Source organism: Neofelis nebulosa, chromosome 13 (assembly GCF_028018385.1).
Source record: "Neofelis nebulosa isolate mNeoNeb1 chromosome 13, mNeoNeb1.pri, whole genome shotgun sequence".
In the NCBI taxonomy this organism is placed as follows: domain Eukaryota; kingdom Metazoa; phylum Chordata; class Mammalia; order Carnivora; family Felidae; genus Neofelis; species Neofelis nebulosa.
The window spans coordinates 66,498,137-66,515,692 of record NC_080794.1 but is presented as its reverse complement, the minus strand read 5'-3'; the positions used below and the strand labels follow the sequence as shown (position 1 = coordinate 66,515,692).

Below are 17,556 nucleotides of genomic sequence, written 5' to 3'. Positions count from 1 at the left end.
GCAGAACCCCTTACTTATCCTTGGCTGTGTGGGCAAATCACTTTGGTGCTTAACAAACTCCCCAGAAGTTCAAGCTCCCCACCTAGACCTCCAGAATCAGAATCTCAGGGAGTCTCCTTGAGGCTGACTGTCTTCCTTGTGAACCTGCTGTCCCTTTCTCTACGAAATCACCTCCTTCCAGCTGGCAGATCTAGCTGGCCAGTTCACTTAGACCAAAGTCCAGCAATTGGCATTTTCTTTGATCCCCCCAGGGAAAATAAAGGCATTTCCTCTAGTCTCCAGATAGATCCACAGCCAGCCTTGCCTGAACACTGAACAGAACCTCCAGCATCTCAGAGGCCTGAGAAGCTCCCCTGAGGATTGGTGAATGGAAGCGGTTGTGGGAGGGGCCAAAGGCTAGAGCAGGGGCAGGATTTGGGAGACTGCCCCATCCTGAGTCTGGGTTAATTCCTCGCTGGAGGGTGGGGCACGCCCCAGCCTGGGGTTAGTCCAGAGCAGATTATCAAAGGTTGGGAGGTGTTGAGTTATTGCCATTGACAAGATTTAAACCCAGTACTCAGAAGCTCAACTTCTATACCTATTATTTCTGACCTGGCAGTTACCCCTGCATTGTGCTGTGCCCTCACCCCTGCTGAATCTCCAGTTTCCCAGCCTGAGCCCTTAAGGAGAAAGACCTATCTGTTCAATATTCAGCCTACAGCCAATATATATCCACACCTACACCAGGCCCATGGGATGTAATGGGGGGAAGCAAGGCACAGTGTGACCTCAGGGAGCCTTGGGTCTAGGGCAGGGGCAGACTTTAATCAAAGGGCCATACAAATCTGTGGTTACGCAGAGGCCAATAAGAGATGAGATGGGGAGGATGTTGAGGAAGACACGCTGAGGAGGTGACATTTCAGTCGTGACTTGAAGTCTGAGTGGGGATGAGCAAGCTGTGCAAAGAATTGGGAGGGGAAGCGGTCCCGTCTCCAGGAGAGAGGAGCAGGCTCCCAGCGCCCGCAGGGCCTGGCTTCCAGTGACCACCGTCCAGGGCCTCACTTTCCCTATTTACGAAGTGAGAACCTGGCCCGCCCTCCCCCACCCTCTGAGAAGCGGGAAGGTGCCCACCCAGCCCCTCCTGTCGGGCCGGCCGGGGGCGGGGCGGGGAGGGGCGGGGTCAAGGGTGCCGGAGGCGGGGTGGGGCGGGACGGGGCGGGGCAGGCGGCTCGCGCCCGGGGCCGGGCTGGCGCGGAACCTGCGGGCAGGCGCGGGACCTGCGGGCAGGCGCGGCGCGCAGTGCGTGCGGCTGCGGAGCGCGCGGCTCGCGGGCCGCCAGGATCACATGAGCAGTGGCGCCGGGGACCGACAGCAGCCGGCCCGTGGGTGCCCTGCAGCCGCAGCGGCGCAGTCCCGCGTCTCTGCCCGGCCCTAACCATGTCTATCTGTTGTTGCTTCTTTTTCAGGGACTATGGCAGTTCCAAGAGGAAATCAGGTAAGGGAGCCTCCGGGCGTTTTTCTCTCCAACCTCCCCTCCTGCTTTGCGCTCGCGCGTCTCCGATCCTGCAGCTGACTTTCTGGGGGCTTGTCCTTGCCGCCCGCCCTGGTCCTGCGGGGCATGGGCTCCCTTCACCTGTCCCCCTCCCCAAACCGTGGCCCCTAAGCTCTCCGGTACTCGCACATTCTCCTCCCTCCGAATGCCTCAGGTTCTCCCGGGTTCTCCTTGTGGGAGTGGGGATAGGTGCATGGGGGATGTGGGGGTGTCTCGTGAAGGGCCCCCGCAATCCAGGCAGCCGGATCCTACCCGCTCTCCCCCCGGGCTGCAGTGCCTATTGCTGAGCACTGCTTTGACTTCTCCCTGGGTGCTTCCCGTGGTGCGGTGGTGATGAGAGGGTTAACAGAGACGCAGGGTTTTCCCCGTGGGAAGGTGGGGTCCTGGACTGAAAAGGGGGTCGTACTTGAGTGACTACGAGTTTTTAACGCCTGCAACGCAAACCTTCCCTTCTTCCCCCAGCTCTGAGCTTGTTCTCCTTGCTGCAGGGGTGGGGGCTCTGGGTGGTCGCAGCAGAGGCCGGGATGGGAGGGAGCGGACCGGCCCTGGCATTGGGCTGACGGGTGCCAGGGCCCACAGAGAGTTTGTGAAGGGGGTGGGAATAAGAAAATCGGGGCAGGTCCTCGGACACTGTGCTGGACGCTGACCACTGGGGTCAGAGAAGGATTCTCCCTCGATGGAGGAGGCGGATTCTGCACCTGCCTAGGTGGGGGTGGCGCCTAGTTAATTGGGGGAGGGTGGTCCCTAGGAGTTAGGGCTGTTTGGCGGCTGGGCGGTGAGGGGGTGGGGGCGGCAGACTTGAGCTATCTGTGTTGGCATATGTGTTGCCGGTATGGGGGTGGTGAGTTATGGGGATGGGCAGCCATCTGGGGGTTCTGGCCCTCTGGGATGTGGGAGTATGTATAAACACGTGGCTGACGTTATTGGCTCCCATGGAGAGATACCTGTATTGAAATGCGTTGGCCAGTAGATGTCTTACACACAGTAGAGGTGTGTGTGCCCATGTGTGATGGATAGAATGTGAATAGGGGTAGGTGTAATTGTGTGGTGTGCGTGCCTCTGAGTATGGTTTAGCATGTTTTGTGTATGCAAGTGTTTGCTTCTATGTGTATTGGAACCAGAAAGGTTGTGTCCTGGTTTATGTATTGGGGGGCACATGTGTATGTGGGGTTGTATGTACGTGTGTGGGTCTTCATAGTTGTGTGCTATTAGGGTGTGTTGGCTGGTAGGGTGCTTAGGTGTGTGTGCCAGTGTTTGGGGGTGTATCTGGTTAGAGTCTGCGTCCATGTGTGTGTACCTGTTTGGGAGGTGTCTGGTGTGGGACGAGATGTGTGTGTGCATGTACCTGTCAGCTGGGCAGGGGGTGCCTCGGGTATGCCCACCCCCTAGTGCAGGAGGGTATTTCCTGCATGAATAGGAGGCTGAGGCCGCATTATGAACCGGAGGAATTGTATATGGCCTCCGCTGTCACTTGCAGTCAGAGCCCCAGGAGGGAGAACTGGGAAGGAGAGGCACACCTGGGATTGTGTTCTGTCACAGCCCGCTACCCGGGAAACTTGCCCTGAGCCTTAGAGCTGTAGCGTACTGGTTGAGCCTGGGCTCCGATTTCGGCTCTGTGTGACCTTAGGCAAGTTTCAAAAACTCTCTGCCTCAGTTTCCTCATTTTCTTTGAACGAAGATGACAGTAGAATCTACCTCACACGTAAAAGATTAAACAAGTTCACGTGGAATAGTTTCTAGAACATAATAACTGCTATGCAAGTGTAAGTTTATCATCATCATCATCATTTTTGAAGCACTGGGACGTTGGGCAAATCCCTTCTCTGGACCTCAGCTTCCTGCTATAAAGTCAAGGGCTGGACTGGATAACCTCTCAGGTGCCCCCAACCTCCATCGCCAAAGCTCAGGTTCTGTGCTGCTTCCTAAATAAGACAGGGCCCCACCCAAGCTGCTTCACCCAGGGAAAGCCTCCCCCGGTTTCTCTGCCATCCACTCTCAAGCCAGGAAAAGGATGAGAGAAATTTAATTTACGTTGGCTTGCTTATGATAATGGCCACTTAGTGTCATGGTTAAAAGTTCTGGAGCCAGACAGGAGGAATGTCAAGTCTGACTTTTCTCCTCTGAGACTTTGGGCAGATTTCTTACCCTCTCTGTGCCTGTTTGCTCTTCTGTACATTGGGTACAATATTCATACCCACCTTATAGCAGTTAATTTTACGTGTCAACGGCAGGCCACGGTGTTTAGATATTTGGTGAAGCATTATTCTGGACGTTTCTGTCAAGGTGTTTGTTTTGGATGAGATGAAATCACTGGAGTTTGAGTAAAGCAGATCACCATCCATAATAGGGGTTGGCCTCATCCACTTAGTTGAAGAAAGACCTTAATAGAACAAAAGCTGACTTCTCCCATAAAGAAGGAACTCTGCGACCAGACTGCCTTTGGACTTGAACTGTGATTCTTTCCTGAGTCTCCAGCCTACCAGCCCACCCCATCAGATTTTGGGCTCACCAAGCCTTCATGATCACTTGTGCCAATTCCTTAAAATCTATTTTTCTCTCTCTATATACACATCCTGTTCTGTTTCTCTGGAGAACACTAATACACACCTCATATGGTTATAATGAAGGTTGTGCACACTAACATATGTAAGCATGCTTAGAACATGACCTGCAACCTAGAAAGCTCTCCCAGCGTGCTAGCTACAATTATTCCATGAGCATCTCCTATGGGCTGGCAACCTTGCATATGTTTTCTCATTTGCTGCCCAGAGGCTCATTGCATGTGGGTGGTGGGATTCACGTTTTACTGGTGAGAAACAGGCTTTGAGAGGGTGGCCGCCCACAGTCTGTGGCAAAGCAAGGATCTGAGTCCCTGTTCGGGGCTCCACCCTACTCTGCATTGAAGCTCACGAAGCTTCGCGGAGTCACTCCAGCCAGCAGCACTTGCATAGAGAACGTGGATGCTGTTCCCTGGCCGTCACAGTTCACATTTTAGTAACCAAAGCCCTAGCTCTTCCTTGGAGGGATCTCTTCTTGAGTGCAGAGCCAAGACTTGAAGCCAGGCCTGAGGAAGGTGGAGGCAACAGGACGAAAGTTTTCAGGCAGCTTATAGCCTCTTGGAGGAGGCAGGGCCGATGACCTCCAAACTGGCAGTGTAGCCCAGACTTCTCTCTGCTTTTCTTCTCTCCACTGAACCTGCTCCTGCCCACATCTTCCCCATCCCACCATCCACACTGATGCTCGAGCCCAGCATCAAGAAGTGGTTCTTGCACCCCCGCCTTTGTCTCCCCTGCCAACCCATCCTCCACCATCACACCCTGTTCGAAGCTCACTTCTCTTCAGGAAGACCCCAGTTTCCTCTTCAGCCTGTCTGCTTGCACCCTTGCCCTCTGCGTTCTCTACACCACAGCTAGAGTGAGCTCTTCAAAGCAAGTATCAACTCATGTGCTTTTCTGCTTAAATTGCCCCAAGGACTTTCCATCCCACCCAGAATAAACTCTTTATCCCAGCTGACAAAGCCCTGTGTGCTTAGCTCCTTGCCTGCTGTCCCACCCTAGGCTGGTACCCTCCTTTGCTCACCCACCCCCAACAGTCTCTGCTCAGCCGTACCAGTCACTTTCCATTCCTTAAATACAACAAGCTCGTTCTCTCCACACAACCTACACGCTTGCTGTTCCCTCTGCCTGGAATGCTGTTCCCTGATCTTTCACATAGCTGCCCGTTCTTAAAATTTCTGCTTAATTGTCACCTCAGAGAAACCCCAGTTTTCCGGTGTTTAGCTGCCCCCTCAAATCACCTGGTGCATCACTGACCACATTCTAATTCTTTGTGGGTTTTCTTGTTTATTATTTGTGTCCCACCCCCTTGAGAGGGAAGCCATCGCTGCAGGGCTTGCATTAATAGCAGGTCCCCTGATGCTTGTTGAATGGGCCAAGGAGTTCATACGTGCATGAACGAACATTGTCGGTCAGGAAAGAGAGCTCATTGCAGCCTCATCAGGGGACATTATCTGGGAAGAGGAGTGTTTTTTCTGGTTGGGGGCAGAGAACAGGAAACTTTGGTAATCAAGAGACAGCACTTGTGCAAAGGAGGAACAGCAGGACCAAGCATGGCTTGTTTGGAGATCTTATTGGCACCAGCTGTATGCCAAGTGCTGTGTAAGGTGTTGAGGTTACAGGGATGTGTCTTTCTGCCCTTGAGGAGTTTGCAAAGTGAAATAAGGCAGAAAAAGACAAATATATGACTTCACTCACATGTGGAATTTAAGATACAAAACAGATGAACATAAAGGAAGGGAAGCAAAAAAGATAAAAACAGGGAGGGAGACAAACCATAAGAGACTCTTAAATACAGAAAACAAACTAAGGGTTGCTGGCGGGGTGTTGGGTGGGGGGATGGGCTAAATGGGCAAGGGGCATTAAGGAGGACATTTGGGATGAGCACTGGGTATTATTTGTAAGTGATGAATCACTAAATTCTATTCCTGAAATCAGTATTATGCTATATGTTAACTAACTTGGATGTAAATTTTAAAAAATAATAATAAATATAAATAAATAAGTATTGAGGAGGGGGAAAAAAAACGTCCTGTTAGAGGGAAACAAGGAAGTGACATGGTTTCCTGAGGAAGAGTCGTCCAGGCCAAGGGTACAGCCAGTACAAAGGCCCTGGGGTAGGAGTACACTGGCCTGCTCCAGGCATGGTAGGGAGGTCTGTGGCTAGGGTGGAAGATAGTGGAGGACGAGGTGGTAGGAGGTGAGAGCAGAGAGATGGCTGGGGCTGGGGGAAGCAGCCCAGTGCAGATAGGCCTTTGGAGGCCTTTTCAAGGGTTTTGACTTCTGCTGTAAGTGAAATGAAGAGCCATTAAGGGATTCTGAGGAGGGGGTGGAGGGGTGGGGCATGATCTGACTTAGATCTCAGAAGGATTCTTCTGCCTGGCGTGTGGAGGTGGACAAGGAGAGGAGATGGGTGAGAGGTCATGAGAATTCCAGCAGCAATGCAGGGGGAGATGCCCTCACCATGGCTGGATTTTGATGATTGGGTGTGGGGCACGAGGGGTTCCTGTGGGTGCTGGGGAGCACCGGTCAGTCCCACTTGCCAATCCTGTGGCCTTGGGCAGGTCCTTCCCAACACTGAGCTCAGCGGCCTCACCGTTCTGTTGTGTTGGTTGGGGTTCAACTAGAGAAACAAACCCAGGGGGAGCTATGTACCAGGAGATTTCTTGCAAGGAATTGGTCACACAGTAGTCGGGGCTCGCTTTGCAAGTCTGAGACCCAAGGCCAGCCTGGCGCCACGGTGCACAGGTGAAATTTCCTCCTCAGTGAAGCCTCAGCTCTGCCTGCAAGGCCTGATTGACTGAGCACTACCCCTCCCACCCCAAGTTTTAGGACAATGTCCCTCAAAAGAAACTGTGTTTAGAGTTCTTCCCGTGGCTACGAGGTCCTCCCTTGTACGCATTCAATCCAGGGATGTTGACTGAGCACGCGGGCCTGAACTACAGTACAGGATGGTTTCAGATAATTCTTGGACTTCAGGAGCCTCAGTCCGGTGGAGCCAAGACTTATAAATAAATACACAGAAGGGAAGTGGGGTGTATGCCCGAGGCTGGAGTGGTCAAGGAGCATTTCAGAGGAGGTGATATTACTATGCGTTTTGAAGGAGGTATAGGGATTGGCTAGCACGACAACACTTGCCGTGGTTTTGGTTTTGTTTTTTTTTTTTTTTTTTTTTTAAATTTTTTTTTCAACGCTTTTTATTTATTTTTGGGACAGAGAGAGACAGAGCATGAACGGGGGAGGGGCAGAGAGAGAGGGAGACACAGAATCGGAAACAGGCTCCAGGCTCCGAGCCATCAGCCCAGAGCCTGACACGGGGCTCGAACTCACGGACCGCGAGATCGTGACCTGGCTGAAGTCGGACGCTTAACCGACTGCGCCACCCAGGCGCCCCTGGTTTTGTTTTTTAATATTTATTTTTGAGAGAGAGAGAGAGACCAAGTGTGAGCGGGGGAGGGGCAGAGAAAGGGGAAGACACAGAATCTGAAGCAGGCTCCAGGCTCTGAGCTGTCAGCACAGAGCCCGATGTGGGGCTCGAATTCATGAACCCTGAGATCATGACCTGAGAGCCAAAGTCGGACGCTCAACCGACTGAGCCACCCAGATGAACTTTGTCACATCTGCAAAACACCTTCTGCAGCAACACCTAGAGTCCTGTGTGGTGGGATAACTGGGAACTGTAGCCTAGCCAGGTTGACACATAAAACTGGCTGTCACACCTGTAAAGTGAAGGGGTTGTCAGAGCAGTCTCCTGTCCCAGAGTGCAGAGGAGGTGGTGCAGTGAAGGACTTTGTGCAGAGGTCAAGGAGGTGGTGCAGTGAAGGGCTTTGTGCCTGGTGGGTAGGGAGGGTCTGTGGCTGGTGGTCGTGCTTGGCTTCCTGCAGGAGCTGAGAGGGGGCTGGAGCAGGCTCCCCAGAGCAGAGGGTCCTCTCAGACCTGAAAAAGATCCAATGCTCCCCTCCCATTTCTGGAAGCTGCATTTCTCCACAGCCCGGCTGCGGTGATCTGAGTTTCACCACCAGGGGGGGCAGGCGGCCGCGGATCCTGTGGTTTCCTCTTGGCCCGGCATCGGCATCGGCATCGGCATCGGCATCGGCATCGGGGATGCTTGCTAGGCAGAGGGCCTGCAGCTACTTTAAACGCAAATGAGGTTACTCAAGAGTGTTTCAAGTTTGTTCTTTGGGGCACGTGTTGATATTCCTCCTGAAATCCTGTTTACTTTATACTTTTCCTTGGAAATGTGGCAAGTTCAGTCCGACTTCCATTTTACTGATATAAAATCTGCATTATTGGGCAAAGTTAATGATGTCAGTGTTACTCTGGGGTCATTGCATAGAAGCATGTTGCTTGAAGTTAAGAGTTTAGGTTTGGGGGTCAGACGTATGGGGTTTGAACCCCAGCCATGCCATGTGTTTGCTCTGTGGCTAGCAAGTTGCTTAACCTCAGATCCTCATGCCCTATAGTGAATATGGGGGATAAAATAGCGTCTTTCTCATTAAATGTAAGGATCATCGTAGCAGAGGTCCTGGCCCGAAGCAAACTCCCAAAGAGAGCGGCTGACACTGTTATTGTTTTGAGTTTTGATAGATCCTGAAAGGAGGTGAGAAGTTGGTCTTACCTTTGATCCACGAGTTAAAAGACCCACTTGAAACATGTATTTTCCTTTTCCAAGCCCTAGGCCTGGCCTCAGAGGAGACAGAACCTAGACCCCGCCATTGCTGAGTATTCTGTACAGTTAAGAACATGGATTCTGGAACCAGAATGTGTAGCTTCATGTCCCAACTCTGTCAGCTGTGTGGTCTTAAGCAAGTCCTTAACTTCCCTGTGCCTCAGTTTCCTAGTCTGTGAAATGGGAATGATGATAGCACTTCATCCAATTGTCTGTGGCTTGAATACAACTACTACATATGAAATGTTAACTCCACAGACCGTGCCTCTCGCAGTCAACACTCACTGAGGGTTAAGCCATTTAAAGAAAAAAAATTTTTAATGTTTATTTTTGAAGGAGAGAGAGAGAGACAGACAGACAGAGCATGAGCGGGGGAGGGCAGAGAAAGAAGGAGACACAGAATCCAAAGCAGACTCCAGGCTCCAGCTGTCAGCGCAGAGCCCAATGCTGGTCCCAAACTCACAAACTGTGAGACCATGACCTGAGCCAAAGTCGGCTTAATAGACTGAGCCACCCAGGCGCCCAAGCCATTTTTATTGTGAATAGGAAGCAGCACCACTGGTATCCAGCTGTCAAACAGGAGGGACCACTAGCCTTGCTGTTTTCCCTCCTCCAGAAGGAACCCCTCCCCGTCATATGGGAGAAGATGGGGTGTGCACCATCTCATAATTGCTGGTAAATCTTGTAACAGCCTGGACAGGTGGTCTTGTCCTCATTTTATAGACCAGCAGAGGTAAGTTAAGGACCTTGCCCATGGTCACCTAGCCAGGTAGACACAGGATTTGAATCGGGCCCTCCTGATCCAAACCTCTTCCACTGAAGTCTGTTCCATCTTGAACAAAGACCCAAGGGATCCACAGGTGACCAGGACTTGGGCTCTGAAGGCCTCTAGCAGACTGGGATGGGGGCTGCCCCAAGAGAATACGCCTGAGGTATCTAGAGGGAACTTACTGGCCACAAGGGGAAAGGGTTTTTTTTTACAGGGTGTGACTAATATACTCCTCATTTGTTTTTGTATGAATTTGGGTTTTTTTTGTTTGTTTGTTTGTTTTTTGTTTGTTGTTTTTTTTTAATTTTTTTTTCAACGTTTTTTATTTATTTTTGGGACAGAGAGAGACAGAGCATGAATGGGGGAGGGGCAGAGAGAGAGGGAGACACAGAATCGGAAACAGGCTCCAGGCTCCGAGCCATCAGCCCAGAGCCTGATGCGGGGCTCGAACTCACGGACCGCGAGATCGTGACCTGGCTGAAGTCGGACGCTTAACCGACTGCGCCACCCAGGCGCCCCGTATGAATTTGGTTTTTAATGAAGTAGATTTGCTTAAAGCATAATATTGGCTACTATGAAAAGTTTATCTACCCGCCTCCTGTAGAGGAAGCATCTAAGAGGGGCTGCTGTCTGTCCAAGGTGGGAGTGGGCAGAACTGGTCTGCTGGTCTCACACTGCCACCAAGCCCTGGAACTAGGCAGAGGTGTGAGCAGGGACATTATAAAGCAGAGAAAGTGGGTCTGTGAGGCCTCTGGGGCTGTCCTCCCCCCAGAGGAAGATCCCCGTAGGGCAAAGAGCAAGGCTGGGGCCTGATCTGCTCACCAGCCGCTCAGGAAGAGGGACAGAGTCACAGCAGACAGCAGCAGCTTTCCTTGAGGCTTTCATTTCTCTTAAGCGATTGCTGGTCCCTGGCCCCAGGCCCCATGGGAGCTCACGGTTCAGCTGAGGAAGGAGGATATTGTCAGGGACTCATCAGTGAGTGCAAGACAGCATAGGTTGTGATCCACAAGCTGTGGGAGTCAACTAGAAGGGGGCAGGGCTAGACAAGATAAGAGAGGCCAGAGATGAGCAGAGGGGTGGGCAGGTGCCTCTGGTGGGAGGGCTGGGCATGAGCAAGGCCTTAAGAGGCTGGAATCAGGGTGAAGAATTTGAGGGAAGGAGAGGTGTCTAGCCTGACAGGAGTGGAAAGAGGGCTGGGGAAGGAGAGAACAGGAGAGGAGTCTGGAAAGGAAGCCTTGGAGGCTACATCAGCAAGACTTTTGAAAGCAATTTCCAAGGCTTTCTGGTCTGCCCGAGCCACCCATCCTCAGTGAGAAAGGCCCAGGCTGCTCGGAGAACACGGCCAAGATATTCCTGGCACCCTCCAGCGGACTGTTCCAAAAGTGAACGTGTCTCCTGAAGGCATCGCCTTCTGGCACATCTCACCCGGGCTGGTGTTTTTAAACAATTCTTATTTTCATGGCTCCGGGTCCTCCGCCTGATGTCAACCCTGGAGTTCAAAGCCAACTAATTGTAAATGAAAGGAGGCTGATTGATCTGGCAGCCCCACAGCCAGCCCATGTGGCAGTGATGGGATGGAGAAAGTGAACACGCTGCTCACGTGTGTCTGTGCCGCCACTCCCCCAGCCAGAGTCAGCGTGGCCCTGCTGCCCGAGTGGCCTGGACATGAAGCATAGTTAGGCGGGCACACGTGGAGGGCTCCTGGCGTCACCTGCCTCACTCACCCCCCTGCTAGCTCTGATTCCCTCTGCCCTGCTGTTCTCTCTGCCCCTCGCTCTTGTCTCCCAGCTTCCTCTACCAGGAAAGCAGGAAGACGGTCTGCAAACGAACAGCACGTACAAAGGCCGGAGGTGTGCTTCAGAGTCCTTGGCCTGCTCATTGAAGTACCAGTCCCCAGGCCCTGTCCAGATCTGCTGAGTCAGCATCTCCAGGGGTGGTGCCTGGGAATGTGCAGGTTTGATGGGCTCTCTGGAGATTCTGAGATCGAGCCAGAGTTGAATTTGAGATGGGTCATCCTCGTGGGTTGATGGCAGTGTTGGGGGTAGACAGGCATTGAGTCTGCACAAGCATTGGTGTCCTCGTGGTGCACTGTGACTGGACGGGGCTGCGCCTGGAAGATGCACTCAGTTGTCTACCAAGTTGGGGCAGAGGGTGGGCCACCAAGGGAAAGGGGGACCCGTCCGAGGACAGAGAACCGTGGCCCAGCAGTCAGGGCTAGGAGAATGGCTAAGGGGCCTGCCCAAGCCCTGAATTCCCTCCTGGCCTCATCAGGAGGCAGTGACGAGACTCCATCTGCCTTTTATTTCCACAAGGTTGTCTTTTTGGGGGTAGGAAACACCCACGTTGTGGTCCAGCAGAGAAATGCTTCCCACCATAGCCGTCAGCCAGAAAATAATGTGCTCCTTGCTTCGGCTTTTGGTTTATAGACATGTGACAAAAGAGGCATTTCCAGTAATGATGAAGCCAGTGGAAAAACAAAGATTTGGGGGAAATGTGTATTACTTATTGTTTTAGCACCTTTTTCTGATCTAAAGTTACTTTGTTTAGAAACAGAAATGTGGCGTGTGTAACTTTGTTGGCTCGTGGCATTTTTATAATTGGTCAGTTCTGAAATGTGAAGACAAAGGAAAATTTTCCAAAGTTTCAGTAAAAATTAGACATTTGCAGGGGGGAACAAAGTGTTTTTCCCTGAATCTCTCTGCTTTGCCCCTGGATCTAGTCATTGCCACAACATGCCCTGGTATGTTGATGTATGAACATCATATGAAGGTATGAAGATGTATTTGCTAATGTTAGAACTGGAGTTGTGCACTGAGGGAGGAAACCAGGTGGTGTCAAAGTCTCTTCTCTTCCCTCCCCTCCCCTCCCCTCCCCTCCCCTCCCCTCCCCTTAACTTCCTTGTGCTCAGAAGGAAGAGTGGTCACCTCCTGGTGATCCTTCCCCCTGACACTGCTTCTCGCTAATGGGTGCAGCATTGTAGGAGACCCCATTGGTGTCTGGGGGCTGGAGTGTTGGATCCGGGTCAGGATTGGGTGCCTAGCTGTTTCCGGCAGGAGGGTGAGGTCCTTACAAAGCTGTGATAACAGACCAATGACAAGAGACCAAACTAAGACTGTCTTTTGTGCATTGGTGGTGGCCCCCTGGGGAAAGCTTGCAAACATGCAGATTTTCATACCCCTTGCGGCAGATCTTTCAGAATGGGACAAGTTCTTCTGGTCTGTCAGCTCCCCTGCCCTGCACCATCCTTCCCTGGAGCCTTTTAATGCCAAGAGCCCTTCATCCGTTCGCACTTGCATTTGATCACAGGGTTGTGATGAAGGAGGGCTCTTTCCTAAGCTGCTTCCATGACCTTGGTTGCTCTCTGCTCTAAATGCACAGCTTAGTCACCAGTGGCAGCTCTCCCCTGGGTAGGGGGAGAGCCCTTAAAGGCTAAATTGATAGGAAGTAGGTTTCTGAGTGGATGCTGGTCCTAGACTTCCCAGCTAGGATGAGATGGTTCCTGCCATACCCATAGCAGACCTCACTGGCTCTGCCACGGCTGCCTTGTAGATTTCTCCCACGAACACCTGAGCACCTCTCTCCCAGGCCCTGCAGTAGAAGTCAGGGGATAGCAAGATGGATAGGATGAGGTCCTTGTCCTCAGGACTGTCAGTTGGGTGCAGGAGGTAGGAGAGTAAACAGCAGTTCTGATACAACATCCAAGCGTTGTGATGGAGGTGGGGCAGAGTGAGAGGGAGCCTCCCCTTGGGAGGCACACAGCCCTGCCTGGGGGTGCCGAGCAAGGCTTTCCACCCCGAGTTCTCTGAGGTTTGTAAATGAGTCAGCCTGGAAAAGAGGGAGAGAGGCCGCACAGAGGACATCTGGCCAGCCTCGGCATCAGCAGAGCCACGTCTTCTGTCATCCACGTGCCCGCAGTGCCTACTGAGTGGTGCTACTTAAGAGATGCTGTTGCAAATGGCCGCTCACTTGCTAAAGTTGTTGAAGCTTAAAAAGTTCCAGTTATAAAATTAGTCCTTTTCCCTGGGCTGGGGAGAATTTGCCCTAAGAGCCTCCTCTGACCCTTTCCTTATCAGGAGGACTCTAGCTTCCAGCTGCCCCCTGGGGGACACATGTCCTTGCCTATGAAAGGAGCATGAATCTGGATTCCATACAGTTCCAGGGCCATGCCTGCCCTAGCCTGGTGCCCAGCACCAAATATCCGACTGACATCTCCACTGGGGAAGGAATATCCAGCCAGCGAGTCCCCCTGGCGGTTTGGTGATTGCCCATGACTGACAGGACAGAGAAAGAGCAGCCCTTTCATACCACAAGTGAAGACCAGGGGGACCCAGAGGATGGTCCCGTTTTCCCACACTTCCATAATGAGCCAGGACAGAGCCCTCTGAGCACCGATCTCCTTCCTGACTTTCACTGGGGGTAGAAGGTCAGCGTTCAGCACAGATCCTGAGCTCTGATGCCAAAGGGTTAACTCTGTGCTCCCCGGAGAGCTCACACACTCCTGACCGCTGTCCTCTTGGCCCTCCCAGTTGTGCCTTCTGGGAATAGCCTGGTCACGTGTGAGCCAGATGTGGGGATTTCCCAAGCAGTGATGTGTGCGCAGGCACACAGGCACACACATCCACGCACGCGCGTATGCACACACTGCTCTGTTGACGTGGCATCTGAGAGCTCAGGGGATTGGTCCAGACCCATGCAGAGCACGAGACAGATGGGGGTGAGGAGAGGCCCAGGGGTTCCTGGCACATACCGTGGGGGGCTGCTCCAAGCCCTGCTGAGCCTGCTCCCAGCAGACATTATAGATAAGCCAATTCTTGCTCAGACGCCTGTTTCCTGCAACATCCATCTTGCCATAGACCATATTGGTTATGGATACATTTTTAAAATAATCTCTTTGAAGGGCTTTACAGCAGATGCTGGACCAGAGCCTTTTAGGGATGTTCTGCCGGGCCTGGGGGAGGTGGAGTGAGGGGATGCCTTTCCATGAGCCTCTCTGCCTAGCACGAGCTAGGCTCAGGGTCTTGAGAAGGCCTATTTGTGGCTCAGAAGGCAAAACCTGGACTAGAGAATATGCAGGGCCCTGGGTGCCAAGAAGACCCCAGGTCAGTGAGGTAAACTGGGCCTCCGTTTCCCCACAAAGCCCTTGGGACTGAGTGCAGTGAGTATGTACCCTTCCATCAGCCACTCAAGACTTACTGGCACTACCTACAGTGTTCAGGGTGCTGCAAGGATGCTCACCAGGATAAGAGCCTGAAGGAACTTCAGATGTGATTGGAGAGACTCATAACAAATTGTGATTAAGCACCTACTGTGTGCCAGATACTTGCTAGGACCGTAGCACTGGGCAGATATTCTGGAGCCAGCTGACACGGTCAGTGAACATTACAGAGATCCTTCCCAGGGCAAGATGAGGGAGGCTGGCACCCCTTGGAAAGTGGGTTATCCTCAGTCTCAGTTCAGGCGTCAACTCTGCCTTGGCCCCCAGCCCCTCATCCCCACCCATGTCCCGCTGCAGTCGATGGCAGTGTCCAGCCACATGTCAGCTGCAGCCTTGTGATTCTTACCCCAGAGGGGGTTCTCATTATAGATGTGAGGCCTTCAGGACTCTTTCCTGCTGCATCGCCCCCCACAGACCTCCACCTGGGGTGCACCCTGCTGTGTCTGGCCTCCGCCTGCCCTGCACTTGGCTCTCTGCAGCCTCAGGGAATGAGGAGACACTTGAAGGGCAGCCCTGGCAGTGCCAGGCAGCTACACTGCCTCCCTCCCAAACCCACATGACTCCTGATGCAGACAGGAACGCCTGGGTAAATATTCGTGCCCCTGTGCCCCCCCAAGCTTGGAGACAGATGGTAGAGAGTCGGTTTGTCATAGCCAAGGGTGCCCTACTGTGCGCGTGGCAGATGCTCATTAAATAGTCAGCAGTTGGGGCACCTGGGTGGTTCAGTCAGTTAAGCGTCCAACTTCAGCTCAGGTCACCATCTTGCAGTCTGTGAGTTTGAGTCCCGCGTTGGGCTCTGTGCCGACAGCTCGGAGCCTGGAGCCTGCTTCGGATTCTGTGTCTCCTTCTCTCTCTCTGCCCCTCCCCTGCTCTCTCTCTCTCTCAAAAATGAATAAATGTTAAAAAAAAACTAATAACCTGATCATCTGAAAGCAAGAGTCCAGTCTGGAGGAAACAAGACATTGCACTTTTTGTAGCCCTGGGAATATTGGTCCTGAGTCCCTTGCTGCTGATCTCCATTACTCACTCATGGCTCTTATGGAGACTGAGCCAGGGAGACAGACGGGCTCCAGGGCTGGGGGGCTGGGAACCAGCAGCTGCTCACCTCATCCTGCACTGCTGGCCCTTGTCTCTGCTCCCGCCTCATCCTCACAGATCCTGGCTTTGGCTGGGGGAGCCGGTGGGTGGGGCAACGGGAGGGGGATATCCCAGTAGGTGGGAGAGGACCACCAAGGCAGACCACCCCAGGGAGTGGGGAGGTGGCTGGGATCCTGGAACTCTGAACAGTGTTAAGTTTGTCTCTTTTCTGCACACCACCACCCCAGCATGGGGAGAGGTGAGAACCTGAGAACTGAGGGGGAGACCGCAACCCAAGGGGATGCCGTGGGGTCGAGCAGCAGCTGCTGGGAGTGGGGCTCAGAACCCCGCCAGCCTCCCCCCCACCCCAGCACCCCTCTGTCCACCCATGGATCTTCTGACTAACCACGGCACCTGTCTTTCACCAGGACGCTTTGGGTCTTTTCAACAGGATGGAGGGGCAGCCCTCCCCACCGCCACCACCTCCCAGAGGCATCTATGGCCCCTCTGCCCACACCCACTAGGGCTGGGCTGTCTCTGCTGGCCCCAGACGTGGCCTAGGCGGGCGCCCTTGGACTTAGTCCCTGAGGGACTGTGGAATGGCTCCAGGTCCAGCCCGGCCCCCACCCTACCCCGTTCCCCACCTGAGGAGGGAAACTGACTGTTCTCTGACTGCATAGTTCAGCGGCCTGTGGGCCAGTAGTACATTCCTGCCCTGGGTTGGGCTGCCCCCACGCAGACTCCGGATTCTGGGAAAGACAACTCCTGGAGAAGGAGGCAGACCCCTTCTGATTGAGACCAAAATGAATAGGAATAATGGCTGCATGTGCAAAGGAAAGCCCAACAGAAATAATGAGCCATTGGCCAATGGCTGGGGAGAATCCAGAGAATGAAGTCCCCTGTTTTAGGCCGCTTTGTTCCCAGTTCCCAGCCAGCCTGCCTAGGCTCGAGTCTGGCTCAAGTCTTACTGTGGGCCTTGGGAAGAACCTCACGTTTTGCATCTGTAAGTTACAGATTGCTGTGAGGATTAAATTAGTGCTCAGAAAATGTCTAGCCAGTGCCTAGCATGAGTGTTAGAGAGTGGGAACTGGTAAGATTTCTCTAGCCCCCAGCCCTGCCACTCAGTTGTTGTGTGTTCTTAGACAAATTTCTTGCCCTCTCTGGTCCTAAGTCCCCACATGCTTCTTCTAGCCTTTGGAATACCACCAGGAAGCCAGAGATGTTGGTGGGGAAGGGACCTGGAGACAGACAATGGCCAGTCTTCCCATTTAGCATTTGCCTTCTGTCTTCAAGATGATACGCGTCAGAAATCCAGCCCTACTAAATTTATTCTTGAGTATTTCTGTTTGTTCAGCTCAGAGTTCTTAGGGTCCCTTCTAAGCATGGGGCCCTGTGGGACACCCTGGATCACATGCACCTGAAGCTAGCCCCAGTTTGGAGGCTGGGAGAGTAGGAGGCAGGGCCAGGGGTCTGAGCTGTCTGTCGCATGACCCCTCACTGCTCCAGTCCAGGGGCATGATTTGTTTTTTTTGTTTGTTTGTTGTTTTTTTTTTTTTTTTTTTTTTTTTTTATTTTTGGGACAGAGAGAGACAGAGCATGAACGGGGGAGGGGCAGAGAGAGAGGGAGACACAGAATCGGAAACAGGCTCCAGGCTCCGAGCCATCAGCCCAGAGCCTGACGCGGGGCTCGAACTCACGGACCGCGAGATCGTGACCTGGCTGAAGTCGGACGCTTAACCG

At 52.9% G+C, this 17,556-nt stretch overlaps 1 protein-coding gene across 11 annotated transcripts in view; it reads left to right on the top strand.

Annotated features, from left to right (window-relative positions):
• SH3PXD2A (SH3 and PX domains 2A) overlaps window positions 1-17,556 on the top strand; it is a 241,405-nt gene that overhangs the window by 152,928 nt on the left and 70,921 nt on the right. For 10 of the 11 annotated variants that reach the window (XR_009252561.1, XM_058697665.1, XM_058697667.1 and 7 more), the window contains one exon: window positions 1,446-1,474. Coding sequence is in view for 10 of the 11 variants with exons in the window: in XM_058697665.1 (XP_058553648.1) it covers window positions 1,446-1,474 (29 nt within the window). In the remaining variant the exon portion in view is untranslated. Of the gene's footprint in view, window positions 1-1,294; window positions 1,475-17,556 lie in introns of those variants that run through there. The other variant, XM_058697673.1, reaches the window with a different exon arrangement.